We start from the raw sequence: 22,579 nt of genomic DNA on the forward strand, positions 1-22,579 counted from the left end.
TGGTCTGAACAATCACGTTTTCTTTTACATCATGTGGCCGGGTGCGTGTGCGTCGCTTACCTGGAAAACACATGGCACCAGGATGCAAGAAGAAGGCCAGCTGGCGGAGGCAATGTGATGCTTTGGGCAATGTTCTGCTGGGGAACCTTGGGTCCTGCCATTCATGTGGATGTTACTTTGACATGTATCACCTACCTGAGCATTGTTGCAGAGAATGTGCACCCTTTCATGGCAATGGTATTCCCTGATGGCATTAGCTTCTTTTAGCAGGATTATGTGCCCTGCCACAAAGCAGAAAGGGTTTGAGGAATACAATTAATTCAAGGTGTTGGCCTCCAAATTCCTCAAATCTCAATCCAATCAAGCATCTGTGGGATGTGTTGGACAAATAAGTCCAATCCATGGAAGCCCCACCTCGCAACTTAAAGAACTGCTACAAACGTCTTGGTGCCAGATACCGCAGCACACCTTCAGAGGTCTAGTGGAGTCCATGCCTCAACAGGTCAGGGCTTTATTGGTGACAAAAGGGGGTCATACACAATATTAGGCAGGTGGTCATAATATTATGGCTGATCAGTGTATATGGTTTCTTCTTTGCATGGTAGAATTTGTGGATTTGTGGATGCAATGATGTACTGTACTGTGTTCACAGACAATGTTCCTGAGCCCATGCAGTGATTTACACTACTGAATCTCGTCTGTTTATAATGCAGTGCCACCTGAGGCCCTGAAGATTACAACCACCAATATTGGTTTTTGGCCTGGGCCTGTACGTACAGATTTCTCCGGATTCTCTGAATCTTTTAATGATATGTACATAGCTGAGATCTCCAAACTCTTCGCAATTTTACATTAAGTGTTGTTCTTAAATTGTTTCACTATTTGCTCACAGTCTTTCACAGTGGTCAACCCCTCAACCATCCTCACTTCTGACAGACCCATCCTCCATGGAATGATCTTTTAATATTCATTCATGTTACTGACCTGTTGCCAATTGGCTTAGTTAGTTGTGATGTTCCACCAGGTTTAGTTTTTTAGCATTGCACAACATTCAGTCTTTTGTTGCCTCTGTCACAACTTTTTTTAAAGATGTTGCTGGCTTTAAATTTAAAGTGGGCATATATTTTTCAAGAAACAATCAAATGTTTCAGTTTCAACATTTGATATGTTCTTTGTACAAGAGTTTAAATGATTTGCACATCATTGCATTTTGTTACGCATCGTCACAACTTTTTTGGAAGACTAAGTAACTACAGTGGGGAGAACAAGTATTTCATACACTGCTGATGTTGCAGGTTCTCACAAAGCACGTAGAAGTAAACATTTTATCATTGGTACTCTTCAACTGTGAGTGAGGAAATCTAAAACAAAAATCCAGAAAATCACATTGTATGATTAATTTATTAATTTGCATTTTATTGCATGACATAAGTATTTGATACATCAGAAAAGCAGAACTTAATATTTGGTACAGAAATCTTTGTTTGCAATTACAGAGATCATACGTTTCCTGTAGTTCTTGAGCAGGTTTGCACACACTGCAGCAGGGATTTTGGCCCACTCCTCCATACAGACCTTCTCCAGATCCTTCAGGTTTTGGGGCTGTCGCTGGGCAATACGGACTTTCAGCTCCCTCCAAAGATTTTCTATTGGGTTCAGGTCTGGAGACTGGCTAGGCCACTCCTTAGTTGCCCTGGCTGTGTGTTTCGGGTTGTCATGCTGGAAGACCCAGCAACGACCCATCTTCAATGCTCTTACTGAGGGAAGGAGGTTGTTGGCTAAGATCTCGCAATACATGTGCTGGCTTGAGCAGGGTGACCTTGTGTGCGCTGCAGGATTTTAATCCATGACAGTGTAGTGTGTTACTAATGGTTTTCTTTGAGACTGTGGTTCCAGCTCTCTTCAGGTCATTGACCAGGTCCTGCTGTGTAGATCTGGGCTGATCCCTCACCTACCTCATGATCATTGATGCCCCACGAGGTGAGATCTTGCATGGAGCCCCAGACCGAGGGTGATTGACCGTCATCTTGAACTTCTTCCATTTTCTAATAATTGCGCCAACAGTTGTTGCCTTCTCACCAAGCTGCTTGCCTATTGTCCTGTAGCCCATCCCAGCCTTGTGCAGGTCTACAATTTTAACCCTGATGTCCTTACACAGATCTCTGGTTATGGCCATTGTGGAGAGGTTGGAGTCTGTTTGAGTGAGTGTGTGGACAGGTGTCTTTTATACAGGTAACGAGTTCAAACAGGTGCAGTTCATACAGGTAATGAGTGGAGAACAGGAGGGCTTCTTAAAGAAAAACAAACAGGTCTGTAAGAGCCGGAATTCTAACTGGTTGATATGCGATCAAATACTTATGTCATGCAATAAAATGCAAATTAATTATTTAAAAATCATACCATGTGATTTTCTGGATTTTTGTTTTAGATTCTGTCTCTCACAGTTGAAGTGTACCTATGATGATAAAAATGACAGACCTCTTTTTGCTTTGTAAGTAGGAAAACCTGCAAATCGACAGTGTAAATACTTGTTCTCTCCACTGTAGTTTAAATTTGAATGGCTGTATTAACGATGACAGATTCCTAACTTAAATAAACGTTTGCATATAGTGGATATTTTTCTTTAAAACATTTATACACTAAAAAGTCGTATTCATCCATTTCCATGGAAATTCCATGGTTGGGTTCTGTTTTTATAAATTTTTTATTTACAAAATTGTAGATAAAGATTTGATTCAGAGCAGTCCCAGTTGTAGCTCTAAGCAATAATATTTGCACAAAACTGAACATTGACCTTTCACGTACATTCTGCTCATGAAAGGAATTATAATCAAAAAGATGAGAACTGGCAGAATAATATTTTAAAATATTATAAATTATCCAACGAGTGCGGTGATTCATATTCTTCACTTGGTGTGACAGAGCGTGCAGACGTGTGTTTTGGGGTGGGAGGGGGTCGTCATTTGGTGAAAGTGGATGGAAAGTTGAGCATCATGACTCACACCCAGGACGGCGATAGTCAGGGGCTAAAGGCTAGTGACTATAAAAGATGGACCAGTTGCAAGTATACCAGAATAAACATCAAGAACAGAACAGCATAGCATCCTTAGAAGCTCAGAACACACGTGCGGAAGAAGCATAACTAGACTCTCCCGTACAAGGAAAACTCTGCTCTGCCATTTTTATTCAATGAAAATGGTTCTAAAGCTTTCATCTGTCGTCCTTGTGTGTGTTGGTACTTTGTTTATGTGTGTGTGCACTCAAAGTCTATCGAGAGACTACGGGGTGAAACTGTGCGGCCGAGAGTTTATACGAGCTGTTATCTTCACGTGCGGTGGGTCCCGTTGGAAACGGTCTTTAAGCGAAGACTTAGGTAAGTGACTGTCATATACGGTCCTAATGACAGCACTTTACGTGTTAACCTGAGATCGACTTTTATCCACAGCTGCTGTAAGACTTATTAGAACATTGTTATCGTTTCACCTGGGCACAGCATTGAATCGTTTTGGTAGTCATGCCATTTAACATTTTTAAATGACAATGTGCAGTCTATGTTTAGAAATGTAAAGCGCATCCATACAATCAAGATTTGGGCAAATGTACCATTTGCAACTGTCAAAAGGAACGCTTGAGATGAGGTTTCTTGGATATGGTAATTCAGTCTGTCGGACAGCTCCTTGATTGGACAGTGAGAAACGTATTTGATCCAACCATTAACTTAATTTGTATGTATTTAATTTTAATGGTTAATTATAGAAAAAAAAGTGGTTACAGAGTTGCTGGTCCAAAACTAATTGTCAATAGATTTATAGCCTATAAAAACCATCTAACATCCCATCATAACTTAATACAGTATCCTCCAAAAGTATTCAGACCCCTTCGCTTTCTTTATATTTTCTTGTCTTAGACTTAATTTATAACTGCTTATTGTTCCCCCATAGTGACAAAACAGGGGGAAACATTTTAAAATGTGTGCCAGTTCATAAAAATTTGAAATACCTAAATATTTAATGTATTCTTTAAGGTATTCTTGATCACAGCTTCAAGTCTTAGGTATGCCCTAATTCTTGCAGAGTTCTTGAGGCAGTAGGTCTCTGATTAGAGGGTTGTAATGATAAAAAGTAGTGGAACTGGTTTTGAGGTCCAGCTTAGAATAACCCTGGTCTAGCGACTCTACTCTAAAAGCCTGGTTGATAGAGGGCAGCAGAGACTGTTGTCCTTCTGGCATGTTCTCCTTTCCCAGCATAAAGACTCTGAAGCTCTTTTAAAGTGGCCATTGGGTTCTTGGTCACCTCCCTGACCAAGTCCCTTCTTGCTGAATCATTGTTTGACCAGACAGCCAGCTCTAGGAAGAGTCTTGGTGGCTCCACACTTCCATTTTACAACGATAGAGCCTGCTGTGCTCTTGGGAACTTAGAATGCTTTAGCAATTTTCAAAAATAAAATAAAAAATCTTCCCTATGTCTAGAAACAATTCTATCTGACAACCATGGAGAGATGGACATAATGGCTTGGTTTTTGCACTGTGAAGTGTGGTACCATACATAGACAGAGGTGTACCTTTTAAAAATCATGTTCAGTCAGTAGAATTTGCCAGAGGTGGAGTTCTGAAGACATCAAGGATGATCAAAGGACACAGGAGAAATCTGAGCTAAATTTGGAGTGTCATGGCAAAGGGTCTGAATATCATGTACATACATTTCCTGAAAAAACTAATTTCTGCTTTGTTTTTGCGGGGGAATTTTAAGTAGATGGCAAACACTGTTTGTAGTCAGTTATGTATATAAGACAAAATGTTGAGAAAGTGAATGAGTCAGAATACTTTCTGAATACACTACAGTACTTAAACTTTAACATATTCATACATTATTAGAAACATCATTACCATACCTAAATATACTAGAACAAGATTACATTATTTCTTCACTTTGACCATTCTTGTCTATATGCATAATAAATTCTCCATCTATGACCCCTTCCAGATGCCTTCCATCCTCGTTCTTACAGTGACGTCAACGAGGGCAAGGATACCACATTCAATTGGCCCCAGAGTCTGGATCAGGCAGCAGACCACCCTTTCCAGGTCTCATCTTCCAGCTCCCTGGCTGACCTCTTACTCCTGGGTGGAGGGGGGGACCATAGGGGGCCTGTGATCAACATCGACCCCAGCATAGAGCTCCAGGACCAGGCATCTGTGTTTGGAGGCTTGGGGGGACCTGGAGAGTCAGATAGGAACTGGCCACGCCGCGACAGACACAAGAGGAACTTTTCCCTCGGGGTAGCGGGCATGTGCTGTAACCTTGGCTGCACCAAAAATGATATTGGTCGTCTTTGCTGAGACTGGGGCAGTGGGCTGATCGATGGTGGTGATGGAGGTGAAGCATGTAGAAGGTTAGAGACATTAAGTGGTCTAAAGGTTGTTTTAACATGGACATAACAGCATTTAACCATTTTAATGTAGTGAAGTAGGAGGGACTTTAAACTTCATAGGCTAATCCTTCCAGACCAGGTCTTCATTAGGTTAAGTCCCACCCACTTCACTAGATTAGAATGACAGATGCCTTGAATGGCTAGATCAACATAATGGGTTATTTATAGGGATTTGTGTCCTCTAACCTTCTCTATGAGATTACTGAATGATGAGGCCGCTCGATCTGACCACACATTTTGAGTTATTGGACTGAGGGTGAGAGCAAGCAGTTTTCTTTGTGCTTCATTAAGTTGGTAAAGAGGGGACATTTCAACACAAGATAGCTGTGCACACTTGTATTATGTGAGGCCAATAGTTTGTTATTCATTGTCCATTTTCTTTCCTGCTCAAACTGTTCTTCATCACTACAGGAATAATGATAGATCATTGGACAAACATAAAAAATGCATCCCTCATCCCCTCTAATACCTGATTGGGATACTGTGGAAATGTTCAGTGTATGTAAATGAAAAAATAAAATATCAATATAATATAAAATGCCTTTTTGGAAATCATGTCATGTCTTGAACCATGTTTAAATATCTCACCCGATCAATGGAAAATCCCCAAATATTCCATCTATGTAATTATGATGCATGGAAAGAACATTACTGGATTTATTACTGTAATAAAAACTGTCTGCATTTTAGTGGGGGGATAAAACCAATTACTGGGCATGAACTCACTCATGAGTGACCTTGTTAACTGAAGCAGACACAATTGAAACAATCAGGTAAATAGGTAAAGCTGAGCTCATGTTTCCCTGTATAAACACTAACAAGTTGCCCTGACCTGAAGCCAGTTGTGTTTAGTCAGCCAGAAGACAACCCGATCAATCAGACACACTAATCATTATTACAGTGGCTTCAGGTCAGGCATGCACAGGACATTGGTTATACTTGTTAATGGTGGTGGTGGTACCGGACTGGGATTTCCACAAGGCTGGTTTTTCACAGGGAAACTCCATTTTGTCTCAAAGCTATAAGAACAAATAACCACAGTCCAATAATTTGACTCTTCCTAAAAGCAACCATACTCTACCAGTAATTGACCGGTGACGTCGGAGCGCTCTGCACACATGTATCCAAGTGATTGTCATTCGTAAGAGACATTTGAGGACTGATCGTAATTTCACATGAAAAAAGGGGTTGCCTCTGTCTCCAACCATCCCATGAGGCTGAAGAGGATTTTACTAGTTACATAAAACAGCAATTCAAATGTGGATCACTGCCAAATCAATAAAAGGCCAACAAAGCAACCCAACAAAAAAGCTTTAGAATAACAAACCTTTTAATACAGGAGGAGTGCTTTGATAAAATAGCTGATATTTTACAATCAAATTAGACTAAGTGTTATTATTCAACTCCAGCACATTAACTTTCAATGTAAATAATGGCATGTGTAAAAACAATGACAATTCGAATAATGAAAAAACATGTTCATATATTATCAGACAGACCGAAGGAACAGTATTGCCCACTTCCTGATACTACTACTTTTCCAGGAGAAGTGCGTATTCATGTTCCAGTGAACACAGCTGACGAGAGGATGGCACAATATTACAACCCACAGTACTGGGACAAACAGACGGTCACCCCGAATTTGGCTTTACAATAACTATTTAATCTCAAATCCAAATATTGCTATTCCAACATAGCAAGATCTTTGAAAATACTATAATGAACATTCTATGCCTGGATATGCACAGCATTAGGAACACTCAGATATCCCTTTAAGTTCTTTACCAACTGCAGGTATCAGTGTGTGTGCTGCTCTTAGTACAAACATACAGTATGTCACAGGCGGTATAAAAACCTTGTTCGGAACTCAAGAGACACTAGCGTCTTGACAAAACAGGAGGAAATGTGCTTTGTGCCAATGGTAACAAGGATTTGCAAAGTAACAGAAAGGGGTACTATTGCAGAATGTTCTGCCTTGGACTGAGTCAAAAACAGTCCTAGAGAAGTCCTAGAATAGCACAGAAGCAACAGTGCCGATTGAAAAGACACTGACAAAGTAGCATACAGTCATTTCCTTCTCCAAATCTCACAAAAAGGGACTAGGTTCGCAAACAAGGTTGACCTATGTTGATATCAATCTCCTCCCAGAATGCCACTGGTAATCTTCCCTCTTTGCTCATCCTCTTTGCTCAAGAAACCCATTGGCTCAGATGACTATATTTACTTTTCTAGAATCGAGGTGTAGTAAAGGTTGTATTCGCTGTGGCGCTCCTGTGGCAAAATATTTACAATGGAAAACCAGCACCTCTTATTGGACATCTAGAAGTCTCGTTCATTCTGCTTCTTACAATTTGCAGGCAGGTGTCCTCAGCCCTCTTTACTGTCCCGAAACCTGTCCACACTCTGGGCTAACATTTTGAAGGTGGGACGCTGGCCTGGGTCAACATTCCAGCACTCAGTCATCATTTTGTAAATCTGAGGAGTATAGAGGGAGGTATTAGTTTCAATGGCAATCAGATATACATACAGACAGACAAGATAGGCTCACCTCCTCAGTACAGTCCTTGGGAGAAGGGAGTCTATATCCTCTTTTCAGCAAATCAATGAGGTGATACACAATCATCTGGCCCTGCCTGTCACTGCCCATCTGATCCATGAACACCTGGAGGGGGGAGGAAGAGGAGGAAGAGCTTGGTCAATCCCAACATCAAATGCGGCTTAATGATGCTAGGCGAAGGAATCTAAGTTGTAAAGATAAATGCATATGTGTTATGAAACACATATGCATTTGGGGGGTTGGGGGGGTTGTTTTATATTTAAGATGAGCATTTCTGGATTTTATTTATTCTCAATTGCACAGAGGAAGAGGAAAGAGATAGCGGACTGAGAGGGTTAGATTCAAATCCATGCTACAGCAGTCCATGTGCACTAGAGGCAGCAGCTTAGACCACACTAACCATAATTAAGACTACAAATTGTCTCTTATTTTTTAACAAGTAAGCAATAGCATGTTAGTAAATACCCAGAGCAACTGACATTATTGATTATATAAGTTCACTACTTATCAGTTGGATTTATTTCAGGCACAGGTGGCCAGGACAATATGAAGTCCAGATTGATAACATACCCTAGACACTTGAGGTTACACCCATCCTCTTAGAATTAGTGCCACAGGATGTTTAGTGAACACAGAGAGCCAGGACACACTTTTAATCAGAAAGACGATGAACCTTTAACTGCCCTGGGATTTAATCTTGAAACAAGAGGAAAGAGTGCCCCCTGCTGGCCTTACAACATCAAACAGCATCTGGCCTCCCATCCTGGGACTGTCCAGGAGGGAAAGCTGCTTGGCTTTAGAGGCCAGCCAGCAGTGGGATGCAGAATGCATCAGAGGAAAGCAGATGGATGGACAGAGGGATGTAACATAGAAGAGTGGTAGAGAGGTAGGAAGAAGAATGAGGAAGAGGAAGAATGCTTTTTGGTTGGAAGACTTACAGCGGGAGGACTGCAGTTCTTATCACTGTGGGTGAACAGCTCGTACAGGACCACTCCAAAGCTCCACACGTCTGAGGCCACCGAGAACTTGCTCTCTGTCAGCGACTCTGGGGCATACCTTTAGCACAACAGAACCAAATGAGGTTATGAATCAAAACAAACAGTATGAACAGATGAATGTTTAAAACACCCTTTAAAACAGGGTTGTAAAGGTTTAATAAGAACAATACAGATGTCACAAAAATTGTTTATACAATTAAGGTCCAATGCAGCACTTAAATGCTAAATGTAAGGATTGTCAACTTGGTGCTGATCTCATTTGTGTCTGTAACATTACTGACGACAGTAATAATGACATGACTGTCCACATGAACCTGCTCTCACCAGAAGATGGGGCTCTCTCCTGGCTCTCTGACCGTGTAGTACTCCTTATCCTGAGGCAGGACCTTAGTGAGGCCAAAGTCCCCTATCTTAACCCTGAACTCGCTCTCCACAAGAATGTTACGGGTGGCCAGGTCTCTGTGTATGTAACGCTTGTTAGCCAGGTAGTCCATGCCCTGAGGGAGAACACGGGATGAGCTCAATGAAACAGTCCAGGCACTGACAAACAGGAATGGGTTGTCTGAAGTCAAAACAATCTAGTCGCATAAACACTGTTTTAGATCAATATCACTTTTTTCTCTCCAATGGTTTCTATTTACTTTGCAGATCTGTGAGGCATAGTGAAGGAGCTTCTTGTAGTCGAAGCAGTCCTTGTTCTTGATGAGGTAGTCTCTCAGACTGCCGTGAGGGAGGTACTCCATTATCAGGCGCAGGTTCCTTCGACCTGTATAGGGTTAGAATTTAATACATTTGGGTTTGGGTTAGAACTGAGTTAACCTGGTATAGGGTTAGAATTTAATACATTTGGGTTAGAACTGAGTTAACCTGGTATAGGGTTAGAATTTAATACATTTGGGTTTGGGTTAGAACTGAGTTAACCTGGTATAGGGTTAGAATTTAATACATTTGGGTTAGAACTGAGTTAACCTGGTATAGGGTTAGAATTTAATACATTTGGGTTAGAACTGAGTTAACCTGAGTTAGGGTTGGAATTTAAATAACCTGGATTGAGGTCAGAATTGAAAAAACTTTGGTTTGGTGTATAATTTAAATAACCTGGGTTTGGATAATAATTAAATAACCTGGGTTTGGATTATAATTAAATAAACCTGGGTTTGGATAATAATTTAATTTACCTGGATCTGGATTCTTTTTTAATAAGCATGGTTTGGACTATAATTAAATAAATCTTGGTAGGGTTTTAAGTAAATAATCCTGGGTTTGGTTTAGAATTTGATAAACATAAATTGGGGTTATAAACTGAATAAACCAGGGTGGAGTTACAAGTGAATGTTTGTGGTTATAACTTTGAGCCGCTACATTTTACAATACAAAGGCATAGTAGCATGATTCCTAACAACAGATTAATACCCTCATAGAATTGAGGGGGTTGACCGAGATAAGATTGTGGTTATCACACAGTGGCAGGACAAAAAGCCCACATGAAGCTCACCAGCGCTGTAGCACACGCCCTTGTACTTGACAATATTGTCGTGCTGAAGGGACTTGAGAATCTCGATCTCCCGTTCAAAGTCTCTGAGGTGTTCAGCCGTGCTGTGCTGCAGTTTCTTGACGGCGACGACCTCCCCCGTGTTGTCCTGCTGAGGATCATACCGACACATCTCCACACTGCCAAAATTTCCCTGAGAGAGACGGGGAGGCAGAGACGTTTTATATTGTGGGTTTTTTCCTGGCACTGTCATGCTTTAGGGACAGAGAGAGTTTTGGCTGAAACAGCAGTGGGCTGGATTTGAATCCATGCAGCAGTACAGATGTGCCAGAGGGGGTCATCTTGACTGCTGGACCACCCTAAGACACAGTGAGACATACATTTTAAGGAAATGCCAAGATGTTTCCAGATTTCTATTAAATAAGACCCATAATAATTATATTACTTAAGTAGTTCTCCTTCCAAAAACAAAAGTGCTTTTCTGTGGTGGAGTGGTTTCAGAGGACACCAACAGACTCTGCTCATCCTTCTAACTCCATGGCATTGTCTGCCTGAGATACAAGTTTTAGGTGTGGCTCTTGAAATGACTCTTGAAAGTTTAGGGTTAGGTTGTTTCAGAATAAAGGTTAGGGTATACAGGCCAAGGTTTAGGGTTAGGTTGTTTCAGAATAAAGGTTAGGGTATACAGGCCAAGGTTTAGGGTTAGGTTGTTTCAGAATAAAGGTTAGGGTATACAGGCCAAGGTTTAGGGTTAGGTTGTTTCAGAATAAAGGTTAGGGTATACAGGCCAAGGTTTAGGGTTAGGTTGTTTCAGAATAAAGGTTAGGGTATACAGGCCAAGGTTTAGGGTTAGGTTGTTTCAGAATAAAGGTTAGGGTATACAGGCCAAGGTTTAGGGTTAGGTTGTTTCAGAATAAAGGTTAGGGTATACAGGCCAAGGTTTAGGGTTAGGTTGTTTCAGAATAAAGGTTAGGGTATACAGGCCAAGGTTTAGGGTTAGGTTGTTTCAGAATAAAGGTTAGGGTATACAGGCCAAGGTTTAGGGTTAGGTTGTTTCAGAATAAAGGTTAGGGTATACAGGCCAAGGTTTAGGGTTAAGTTGTTTCAGAATAAAGGTTAGGGTATACAGGCCAAGGTTTAGGGTTAGGTTGTTTCAGAATAAAGGTTAGGGTATACAGGCCAAGGTTTAGGGTTAGGTTGTTTCAGAATAAAGGTTAGGGTATACAGGCCAAGGTTAAGGGTTAGGTTGTTTCAGAATAAAGGTTAGGGTATACAGGCCAAGGTTTAGGGTTAGGTTGTTTCAGAATAAAGGTTAGGGTATACAGGCCAAGGTTTAGGGTTAGGTTGTTTCAGAATAAAGGTTAGGGTATACAGGCCAAGGTTTAGGGTTAGGTTGTTTCAGAATAAAGGTTAGGGTATACAGGCCAAGGTTTAGGGTTAGGTTGTTTCAGAATAAAGGTTAGGGTATACAGGCCAATGTTTAGGGTTAGGTTGTTTCAGAATAAAGGTTAGGGTATACAGGCCAAGGTTAAGGGCAGAATTAGGGAATATAAGGATAGAAACGTGTGTGTGTGACTAACCTTGCCCAGTTGTTTGAGGAAAATGAGATGTCTCTCCTCAAACACAGTAGGATCCTGATTCTCAAAAGCCCCTGGGAACCCAAACCCTCTTGTCCTATTGGGCACCATGTCACTCTCCACCAGCAGCTCATAGTCTTGGAAGAAGCAGGATGGGACAACACATTCAATACTGTTCAGGATATTAACCAAAGAACCATAACATGCTGAGCCATTGAAACAGGTGTTCGAGAAATGACTGGAATCAGGAGGGCTACTGACCAGGAGTGAAGAGGCTGTTGAGGTCTCTGATGACGGCTTTAAAGCAGGGTCTGTTGGTGGGCTCATAATCCATACAGCTGTTGATCAGATTGGCCAGCTCTGTCCACTTAGGGGCAGGCAGCTGATGGCGGTCCTCATAAAACAGGCGTTTCTAGAAAAGGAAATGAGAAAGATTGTAGCAAGTAACCACACAAAGTCTCAGTTTCCACACTGAAGTACTGACATTACTTAGTATCTGCTTTATCCATTCTGCACGATTCAGACAAGCAGTGGTGGCAAAAGCAGGTGGGCCTTTTGACTGGGGGGCATCTCTCCCCTGGATTAATTTTTATACAAGGATTGTGATTACTTTCTGGTCCCTTCTGCTGACTTAAAACTAAATATTCTACAGGAAAATGTAAAGAAATATAACTATATTGAGCACACAAACACAAATATCCCAAAAAATATGTACCAAAACAAAAGTTCCTGTTTATGAATGACCATGATTTTTAGGTGTAATTGATCTGTTTTGCAAAGAAAATACAAAAACATTGAGACGTGTTCCTGCCCATTGGGCAGTTCTGGCTCAGTCATGGCTTACTAACCAAATTAACTATTATTGCTGTGCTCTCTTTCACATAACATCAGTAATACCTTCACCAGTGTTTACCTTGGAGCAGTCCAATGTACAGAGTGGTTTGTCCCCTCCACTACAAATCTCCCACAGTGTTGTTCCAAAGGCCCACTTATCCGTGGCCAGGGTCAGATCTCTGGGCTCTTCTATACACTCAGGAGGCACCCAGGGGATACGCTCCACCAAGACTAAAGGTAAAAGAAAAGAAGATCTGAACAGAAGGTTCTGCTGAAAATCTACTGCAGTTATAGTGCTTCATCCAACGCATTTAAAAATGAGAGCAGAAAAATAATGTATCAGACACTGACTGAATCTACCATTGACGACTCTGAGGTCATGTCCTCTGTATTTTGTAAAAATATTTTTTTTTTTACATGCGCAATAATAGAATTCTAAAGCTACGCTTTTGTAGAATTCAAGATCACCGCCTGCTTGCATGATTGCCATGATGCTAACTTTGGGGAGGCAAGAAACAGGAGAGACATGGAAAAAGAGTTGAAGTGATGGAGGAGAGACAAATAGCAGATATTGTCAAGTAAGTGTACAGAGTAGGTGTGAAACATCAGTATATCAGTGTGTTCAAAGCATTAAGGCATTTTGAAAATTTAGGTATTTCTATAGAACAGATATTAAATAGGTATACATGCTCCTCCTGACAAAAGTTAAAAATGTATATCTCCCAGGGGAATGTGAATGTGGTGAGAGAATGTGGTGGACACCGGAAGTAAGGGATGCCGTCAAGCTGAAGAAGGAGTCCTATCAGGCCTGGTTGGCTTGTGGGACTCCTGAGGCAGCTGACGGGTACCGACAGGCCAAGCGGACTGCAGCCCGGGTGGTTGTGGAGGCAAAAACTCTGGCCTGGGAGGAGTTCGGTGAGGCCATGGAGAAGGACTATCGGCTGGCCTCGAAGAGACTCTGGCAAACCATCCGGCGCCTCAGGAGAGGGAAACTGTGCCCTACCAACGCTGTTTACAGTAGAGGTGGGCAGCTGTTGACCTCAACTGGGGATGTCGTCGGGCGGTGGAAGGAGTACTTCGAGGATCTCCTCAATCCCGCCGTCACATCTTCCATTGAGGAAGCAGAGGATGAGGGCTCAGAGGTGGACTCGTCCATCACCCGGGCTGAAGTCACTGAGGTGGTCAAGAAACTCCTCGGTGGCAAGGCACCGGGGGTGGATGAGATCCGCCCTGAGTACCTCAAGTCTCTGGATGTTGTGGGGCTGTCTTGGTTGACACGCCTGTGCAACATCGTGTGGCGGTCGGGGACAGTGCCTTTGGGATGGCAGACCGGGGTGGTGGTCCCTCTTTTTAAGAAGGGGGACCGGAGGGTGTGTTCCAACTACAGGGGGATCACACTTCTCAGCCTCCCCGGGAAAGTCTATGCCAGGGTTCTGGAGAGGAGAATACGGCCGATAGTAGAACCTCGGATTCAGGAGGAACAGTCTGGTTTTCGTCCGGGCCGTGGAACACTGGACCAGCTCTATACCCTCTACGGGGTGTTGGAGGGTTCATGGGAGTTTGCCCAACCAATCCACATGTGTTTTGTGGATTTGGAGAAGGCATTCGACTGTGTCCCTCGCGGCATCCTGTGGAGAGTGCTTCGGGAATATGGGGTCCTGGGTCCTTTGCTAAGGGCTGTCAGGTCCCTGTACGACCGAAGCAGGAGCTTGGTCCGCATTGCCGGCAGTAAGTCAGACTTGTTCCCAGTGCATGTTGGACTCCGGCAGGGCTGCCCTTTGTCACCGGTTCTGTTCATAATTTTTATGGACAGAATTTCTAGGCGCAGCCAGGGGCCGGAGGGTGTCAGGTTCGGGGACCACACGATTTCGTCTCTGCTCTTTGCGGATGATGTTGTCGTGTTGGCTTCTTCAAACCAGGACCTTCAGCATGCACTGGGACGGTTTGCAGCCGAGTGTGAAGCGGTGGGGATGAGAATCAGTACCTCCAAATCCGAGGCCATGGTCCTCAGTCGGAAAAGGGTGGCCTGCTCACTTCAGGTTGGTGGAGAGTGCCTGCCTCAAGTGGAGGAGTTTAAGTATCTAGGGGTCTTGTTCACGAGTGAGGGAAGGATGGAACGGGAGATTGACAGACGGATCGGTGCAGCTTCTGCAGTAATGCGGTCGATGTATCGGTCTGTCGTGGTGAAGAAAGAGCTGAGCCGCAAGGCGAAGCTCTCAATCTACGTTCCTACTCTCACCTATGGTCATGAGCTTTGGGTCATGACCGAAAGGACAAGATCCCGGATACAGGCGGCCGAAATGAGCTTTCTCCGCAGGGTGGCTGGGCGTTCCCTTAGAGATAGGGTGAGAAGCTCGGTCACCCGGGAGGAGCTCAGAGTAGAGCCGCTGCTCCTCCACATCGAGAGGGGTCAGCTGAGGTGGCTTGGGCATCTGTTTCGGATGCCTCCGGAACGCCTTCCTGGGAAGGTGTTCCGGTCCCGTCCCACCGGGAGGAGACCCCGGGGAAGACCTAGGACACGCTGGAGGGACTATGTCTCCCGGCTGGCCTGGGAACGCCTCGGTGTCCCCCCGGAAGAGCTGGAGGAAGTGTCTGGGGGGAGGGAAGTCTGGGCATCCCTGCTTAGACTGCTGCCCCCGCGACCCGGCCCCGGATGAAGCGGAAGAAGATGTATGTATGTATGTATTTCTATAGAACAGATATTAAATAGGTATACATGCTCCTCCTGACAAAGGTTAAAAATGTATATCTCACATATGCAAAACCTTCTTATCATTTTAAATTCAGGCCGGATTTACAGAGAAGAGACATTAAAAGGGACAGGCAGTTGTATAGGAGTGTATAGACTACATTTTTGATTATAAGTAAAGGCTTTAAAGGATTACAGGTAATGTCATCAGGAGACCGTCTCTTGGGAGAATGACCTCAGTATTTGTGCAGTGCTAAAAGATTCCACATTTATGAGAGTGCCTTGAAATATTTAGTTGTGTTCTGACTTCAAAGGACTTTTTTGGAAAAAGGGAATCCCCACCAGGGGGCACTGCTGTGCTCACCATCTTTGGGCAACACTGTGATGCTGATTCCAGGGTCACTCAGTTTGATGAACGGAGGGTTCCCCCCCTTCCTGTCCTCTTCTCGGATCAACAGCACATTCTTGGCACACACATTCCCATGGATAATACTCTTATCTTCCTGTTAAACCAGAAGCCGCAGACAGATTAGGGCGACAATAAAATAAAAGATACATTACTCATTGCAGATACAGACACGCATTGCAGTTTGTTTTAATGAAAAGAGAGAGAATGTATGAAAGTTCATCATATGCTAGAATACAGGTCAGTTTTGAACCAGTGTAAATTATTTATGCACTGTAGACTTAAACTGACCACTTGACCACCTATGGTTATGTGGCACTTTAATCCAAAGCGGATGACAGATCCGCTTCAGTTGGTCTTTTGAATCAGAGTCGCCCCAGCAAATATTAATAAAATGTTTCTTAATAGAGAACTGATGGTTAACTGGTTAAACCACGGATCGGTCATACCAGGTAATGCATAGCCCAGGCCAGCTGTTTGGCAACTTCCAGCTTCCAAGTGATGTTCACAGAGCTTTTATTCTTCTTCAGGTACATATCCAGGGACCCAAACTTCCCATACTCCTGCACCATCATGTCTAAAAAAACAAAGGTTACAATTCAACAATAACAGCACTGCCGTAGCACCTGCAAAAATGTAAAATAAATCCATACTGTCATGGACTAGTCATTTTCTCAATTACTACAGCTGGGTATAGCATCAAGGTCACGAGGGCTGGAGGTAACTGAATTGTGTGGTGTCACGTACTCTCCTCTCCACAGACACACACGCCATAGTTGAGCAGTAGGTGCTTATGGGACAGCTGACTCATCATGCTGGCAGCCTCAAAGAACGACTGAACGGGAGGGAGAGGGAGTTGAGGTCAGAGGTCAGGCAGAGCAACATTAGGTACTGTAGGAAATGAACACCAACAAGAGCATACAAATCTGACAAAAAATGGCTAAACATTGAGCAACGTAACATTAACATTGTCTTGTCTCTTTAAGAACCAGTGGGCGAGTGGTTCTGGACCAACCTCGGAGTAGTTACGATGAGCCCTTTCCAGAATCTTGACGATGACGTCCATCTGGTGGATTTCTCCGTAGTCTCCAAGCTCCTTCCTCACACCACAGAAGATCTTTGTGAACGTTCCCTGACCCAGGCTGTCTTTCTGTAAGCACACAGTGATAAATCAGTAACAACATCGATCATAAAACCAAGTAACAAACACAAAAGCAAATACGAAATCCTGACCTTTCCTTGACTGTTCCATGTGATGTGAATATTTCTTCTTCTATTGGACCGTACATTAACTGACCATCAACAGTGCCAATTATCAATACAAACAACAATTAAAGTTCTAGGAATGTTATCAATACTTAAAGTGAACTTAGAGCCATACGCACTAAGTTAATCAACCAACATCCTGAATTGAAGTCACGAACGGGAAGGAAAACCGTGCGTTAGAGGTGCCTTACGATGATGAGGTCCTCCTTGCGAATTTTGTGGAAGACCATCTGGCTGATGTGTCTGTGGAGGGAGGGGGTTTGGGGTACCTCAGCCCCTCGGTTCCCTCTGCATACCAACAGGTTTGACTTTTCTGCAGGTAGAGAAGAAGGGGAACAAGTATATGCAGATGTGTAGATACAGGGACAGGACATAATGTGACATCATTTCCCCCTGTGAATTTTAATGGCTATGGCCTCACCGTAACAACTTCATTGTGGGTGGGGGTGAGAGGACCATTGAGAAATATGCTCGCTTGGCCAGTGAGCGCTTGCAGACAACACCGGCTAATCGTATTCCCCAGCAAGAACTTCGATTAAGCAGGAACACAAACTATGACAAGGCGTTGCCAGAGTGAGAGAACCCAGCCATGTCCAACATACCCCCATACACCCTGGCCGGTGCTGTGATAATTCTTTGGTATGCCAAGATCAGGATTCAAACACAGAGCCATAATGGCACAGCTTAACTGTGAAGCACGCCACTGTGCCACTAAAATAATGCAACCCTTACTTTTCCTATGTAATGCCTAAAACAAATTCATCCAGGTTCGCATCTGTAGTGAGGTGTTTCACACATGTTTGTGTGTAGACTAAGGAACTGGTCATCATGGTGGATATCCGTAACCATAATAGTTCTCCGCAAGTGTCATGGACTCAAAAGCAAGATGTATATCAGGGCTGCCCAACTCTGTTCCTGGTGAGCTACCGTCCTGAAGGAGAACAAGCTGTGTCTCTATGCTCCAAGACCATGAATAAATGTCACTCTCTTCAACAGTGGTTGACTGCGGTTTGTTTAATTGGTCTAAAACACAATTTTCAGCTCAATATAACATGTTATGAAACTATTGTGAGAATACATATAAAGAGTTTCACTTAAGGTCAAATTGTTGCATTTTCTTGATTGAGAAAGTGGGAAAGAGAGAGATAATGTGTTGAAATGGCAATAGGCTGGAGTCAAACTCACACTGCAATAGTTCATGTGCATTCGTAGCACGGACAACGCTAAGTCCGGAGACCTACAGTGGATTTCACACAAAACAGACCTATGACTCGCGTTTACCCATTTCATTTTTAAATCTATTTTCCAAGACAGACCTTGACAAAACAGCAATACAGAGAGTTTCCAACATAATTACCAAGACAATATCCAGAGTACAACCATTTAAAACAATCCATTGAAACATTAGGCACCCAATGTGTGGTGCATCTTAGTCTTATTCCCTGACCACTCACCGTTAGCCTTAGGTGGACAGCACTTGGTGAAGTGGAAGATGTGTCCATCAGAGCGCAGCGCCTCCTTCTGGTAGCGGTGGAGCAGTTCCCTCAGCGAGCCAAAACTCTTCTTGGCCCCAGAGAGGATGTACTCTCCCTGGTCCGTCATCACTACCTGACAGTGCTTATACTCCACCTGGCTGTCAGACTTTTTTTTCCAGAAAAAACACAGTACATTGTACATACATATAAATACCATGACAGGGATGTCACTATACAAAGGTCAGAGTCCGACCTGTACTACATGGATATAAGACTAACACAGAGAAAAGACTCCCATATTTAATCCAATAGAATTTTTAGTGAAGAGTCTGGGAACACAGAATTATTACTCACACCCACTACAAACGACAGGAAGTATTTGTTGTAGTCCTTAGGGCTGCTGCGCAGGATGTACAGGCCCTTATGATTCCCAGACCGCCGCAGTTTATTGATAGCAAAGTCCATCCTGGAGACAAGACACATGAGGTCTGTCAGGTTTCAATCAATCAACTGTACTGATGTTGTAAAGCCCTATACAGACATCCAGGCAAAAATTCTTCAAGAGCAAGCAATGCCATGTGTCAGCAAAGGATCAAGGAAACACTCCCTAGAAAGGTCAGAATGTTTGAAGAAACCTATAGATTTGGCAGGTCTGCTGTCCAGTCTTCTTCTGGCCGTGTGGAGATGGTCAAGGTTGGGTGTGTGTGTGTGTGTGGTGGTAGTCTTGACTTACGAGACTGGGCCGTGACAGTAGCTCTGAATAGCCTCCAGCAGCCTAGGGGGCGCAGTTTCTTTACAAAGGTAGTGGTGGGCATCTGCTGTTAAGCGGTAGTATCCATCCACCAGTGACACAAAAGACAACGCTTCTGACAGGGAATGGAACTCCAGCTCCTGTGTAAGAGAGGGAAGAGGTGAGGGAGACCGAGTGAGAGAAGTGGAAAAATTACAGAGGAGGCAACAAAGAAGGTCAATCAATCCTCTGACATGCTTTTGTATCAAGGACAGTCTTTTCCATAGTCTGTAAGATGAGAAACTCATCCACACATACAAAGCATGAAGGGATATGAGGACACAGGGGTCGTACCAGAGTCTGATTGTCCTGACGGTTGATGGTGACGATGCGACTCTCAATAGAGCCGTCCTTGTTGGCCTGCTTGATGCTGATATCTATAACCTCAGGGAAATCACAGTACGCCTGTAAACCCTGGTGGAACAAGAGTTAGCAAAGTAACATACTGTACCAACACCAGTCCTCTTTCTCTGGATGAAACTCTCCCAAACATATTACTGTAAAAGATAATTGGAGAACATGACTAGGTCCAGCCTCTTTCATGTAGCAACTCCCAAAAAGAGAAAACAGAAAAGACAGGAGAATTTAAATGTTAGGTTAGATGCACATTTGCTGCTACTAGAGAAGTGCTATTGTGTACACACAGAAAAGGTGTATGGCCTGTTTGTCTGTCAAACAGTGGATACCCCCTGGTCAATAAAATGGAACTTAACTGGTATTACCTGGGGATTGTGGCGAATAACTCCCTGCTATTAGTCAATCAGCATCCAGGATCTACACACACTTTATAATATTTTGGGTTATAGAATTGGCTAGTTATGATAGACATAACTGACATTTGATTTTCAGATTAGTTAACTATAGTTTAGTATGGGACTGGCCCAAATTCTACTTGGATTTTAAATATCTACACAAAAATCACACACTGCTTACATATAACTAAAATAGTTGAATTTCAACTTCAACCTGGTCAGATGAAGACATTTCTTAGATGAGCTGAATAAAGTGAACAGATAACGTGTGGGGCTTTAAGAGTGAACTGATGTCACATGAGTGACAGGCAAGATGTCTTGGGAAATGATGCCAAAATACTTCCTGTTCTAGAAAGTTACGTACTTCAGCTTTAAATACAGAATGGCGTGTTGACATACAGGCTATAACAGTATGGGTCCTACACTTGACAACCACCCCACACAAGCTGCAAACCAGCGGTCCTCAGAACAAACTGTCACCCACCAAGGTGTCTGACTGGGTTCATGTTTTGAGAGCCGTGACAATATTTAACCGGGTTCAACGATTTTTTTACTTTTGTTTTTTAAATTAGCATGTCTGGGCTGCACTCCAGTCTCAAAGTATAACTACTCGGTCCTATTCCTTCCGACCGTGAAAGACGTTTTACAATGTCACGAGTGTACCTGCAAGCACTTCCTCTGCACATTAAACGTTTTAGAGCACTCAAGTGTTCACTCATCCTCTCAAGCTATATCAAGGAAAAGAGGGAAGCGTTTGTTAATTGGACAGCCAATCAAATCTTGATTTGGTTCAGATATGGATTGCTCGGAGGGAAATTGATGAGTGCTTAAGGGCTAAAACTAGGTGGTTTAATTGCAGCCCTGTTTAAGAGACTAGTGTATAGCCAACTGAATGAACTTTGTCTTATTCTCATTGTTGACAGTGCATAGTTTACATTACTAGAGCAAGAGTATTCTGTTTTAAATTCACTACGCAGTTACTCAGACAGAAACAGGAAGAAAAGGGAAATAGGAAGACAAAAAGAAAACAAAGAAAAAAAAGGGAAGAGAAGAAGAGAAGAGAGGAAGAGAATGCAAATACACCCTACCTCGTCGGTTTCTACAGAATTCCCCTTTGACCACTGGATTCCGTTGTTGCCCGTGACGACGATGGTGACCTCTCCGGCAGAGGGCTCTGTGACTTGGAAGCTCTCGGAGTAGAAAGCCGGCTGAAGTGACTCCAGGTTTACCAGATATTTGAGCTTGAGGTCGCGAACGGTGGCTTTACACTGGCTGAACTGTTGGATGAACTTCTTGAAGCGATGGCGGATCCTCTTTCGTGTCACATAGTGGTACTTCTGGATACAAGTACGCATGTCCTTGGGCAAGAACAACTTATAACTACAGCAGGGGTGGAGAGAGAATGGAATTGGTTTAATTCCAATGGGGAAACAATAGCAGCTGAAAGATAAACTATGCAATTTCATAAAAAAAGAAACATTTTGCCAATTAGCAACAAACATTATATATCTGAAATGCATGACAGAGCAGATTGCAGTGTGGAGTGATGGGTTCTGTTGGAGTGAGAAATGGAGGCCTAGGTGAGAATAGTACATCCCATCAGTTCATAAGGTTCTGCAAAGGATTTTAGGAATGCTTTAATTTCTGATAATGTCATGCATGCTGATGTTCATTGGGTTACAGGACTGATACCCTTCAAACTACTTTAGGACAGGGTTTGACAGGCAACCTGCCACCACAGACACAGACTGCAACCCTGCTTCTAGAGTCTGAGTTAGGCAGAAAAACATATGAATGTAACCCCTCAGTTAGCATTTCAGGCTAATTATTTTGTTACCGCAGGGAAGGCTGAGCTTTTACACCTGGCTGGACTGCTATGAACACATGACTTGTGACCAAATTACTTAAGCTGAGTCTCTGTGAGGTCATTTTTCCCCCTTGGCTTTGAGTTTCAACATTCTCACATCATCCTCCCGTGGACTTACCTGGTGTCGTAGTAGATGTCCACAGGGGACTGGCTGCTCTCCTTGGCCACCCTCATCATATCCAACACTGCCATGCCAAGACACTCCTCCTGGGTCTCGTGGGTCATTGGGATACTCACCCAACCATTCACAAAGTCACTCCGCCACTGAGGAAGCAGAGAAATATGAAGGGAAGAGGCGGCAGATGGTGACAACAACCAAAGGGAAGATAGATGGAAAGAAACGAGAGAGAACCAGAGTGAGAAAGACGAAGACCAAAAAGAGACAGAGGGAGACAGACCCCGAAGTGAAACAAAGAATAAGGGTGCTATTTGGTATGTGGCGATGA

At 43.2% G+C, this 22,579-nt stretch overlaps 2 protein-coding genes across 3 annotated transcripts in view; one reads left to right on the plus strand and one right to left on the minus strand.

The window, feature by feature from the left end:
• Positions 1–2,477: 2,477 nt before the first annotated feature.
• rln1 (relaxin 1) lies at positions 2,478–6,629 on the plus strand. Its single transcript, XM_010892849.4, has 2 exons — positions 2,478–3,373; positions 4,983–6,629. The coding sequence occupies exons 1-2, from the start codon at positions 3,190–3,192 to the stop codon at positions 5,336–5,338; spliced, it is 540 nt and encodes a 179-aa protein (XP_010891151.1). The 5' UTR covers positions 2,478–3,189; the 3' UTR covers positions 5,339–6,629.
• A 205-nt stretch (positions 6,630–6,834) lies between these two features.
• jak2a (Janus kinase 2a) overlaps positions 6,835–22,579 on the minus strand; it is a 54,444-nt gene continuing 38,699 nt past the window's right edge. For both annotated transcript variants that reach the window (XM_013137007.3, XM_020053283.2), the window contains 20 exons: positions 22,252–22,397; positions 21,355–21,646; positions 19,809–19,928; positions 19,458–19,615; positions 19,079–19,190; positions 18,704–18,890; positions 17,441–17,562; positions 16,999–17,133; positions 16,731–16,818; positions 16,433–16,560; positions 15,942–16,080; positions 12,968–13,119; positions 12,316–12,466; positions 12,058–12,191; positions 10,481–10,670; positions 9,627–9,751; positions 9,310–9,482; positions 8,926–9,043; positions 7,979–8,092; positions 6,835–7,905 (listed from right to left, as the gene is read on the minus strand). In XM_013137007.3, coding sequence (XP_012992461.1) covers positions 7,798–7,905; positions 7,979–8,092; positions 8,926–9,043; positions 9,310–9,482; positions 9,627–9,751; positions 10,481–10,670; positions 12,058–12,191; positions 12,316–12,466; positions 12,968–13,119; positions 15,942–16,080; positions 16,433–16,560; positions 16,731–16,818; positions 16,999–17,133; positions 17,441–17,562; positions 18,704–18,890; positions 19,079–19,190; positions 19,458–19,615; positions 19,809–19,928; positions 21,355–21,646; positions 22,252–22,397 — 2,892 coding nt within the window. In that variant the 3' untranslated portion in view covers positions 6,835–7,797. The remainder of the gene's footprint in view (positions 7,906–7,978; positions 8,093–8,925; positions 9,044–9,309; positions 9,483–9,626; positions 9,752–10,480; positions 10,671–12,057; positions 12,192–12,315; positions 12,467–12,967; positions 13,120–15,941; positions 16,081–16,432; positions 16,561–16,730; positions 16,819–16,998; positions 17,134–17,440; positions 17,563–18,703; positions 18,891–19,078; positions 19,191–19,457; positions 19,616–19,808; positions 19,929–21,354; positions 21,647–22,251; positions 22,398–22,579) is intronic.

This window comes from Esox lucius, chromosome 14 (genome assembly GCF_011004845.1).
Source record: "Esox lucius isolate fEsoLuc1 chromosome 14, fEsoLuc1.pri, whole genome shotgun sequence".
NCBI lineage: Eukaryota > Metazoa > Chordata > Actinopteri > Esociformes > Esocidae > Esox > Esox lucius.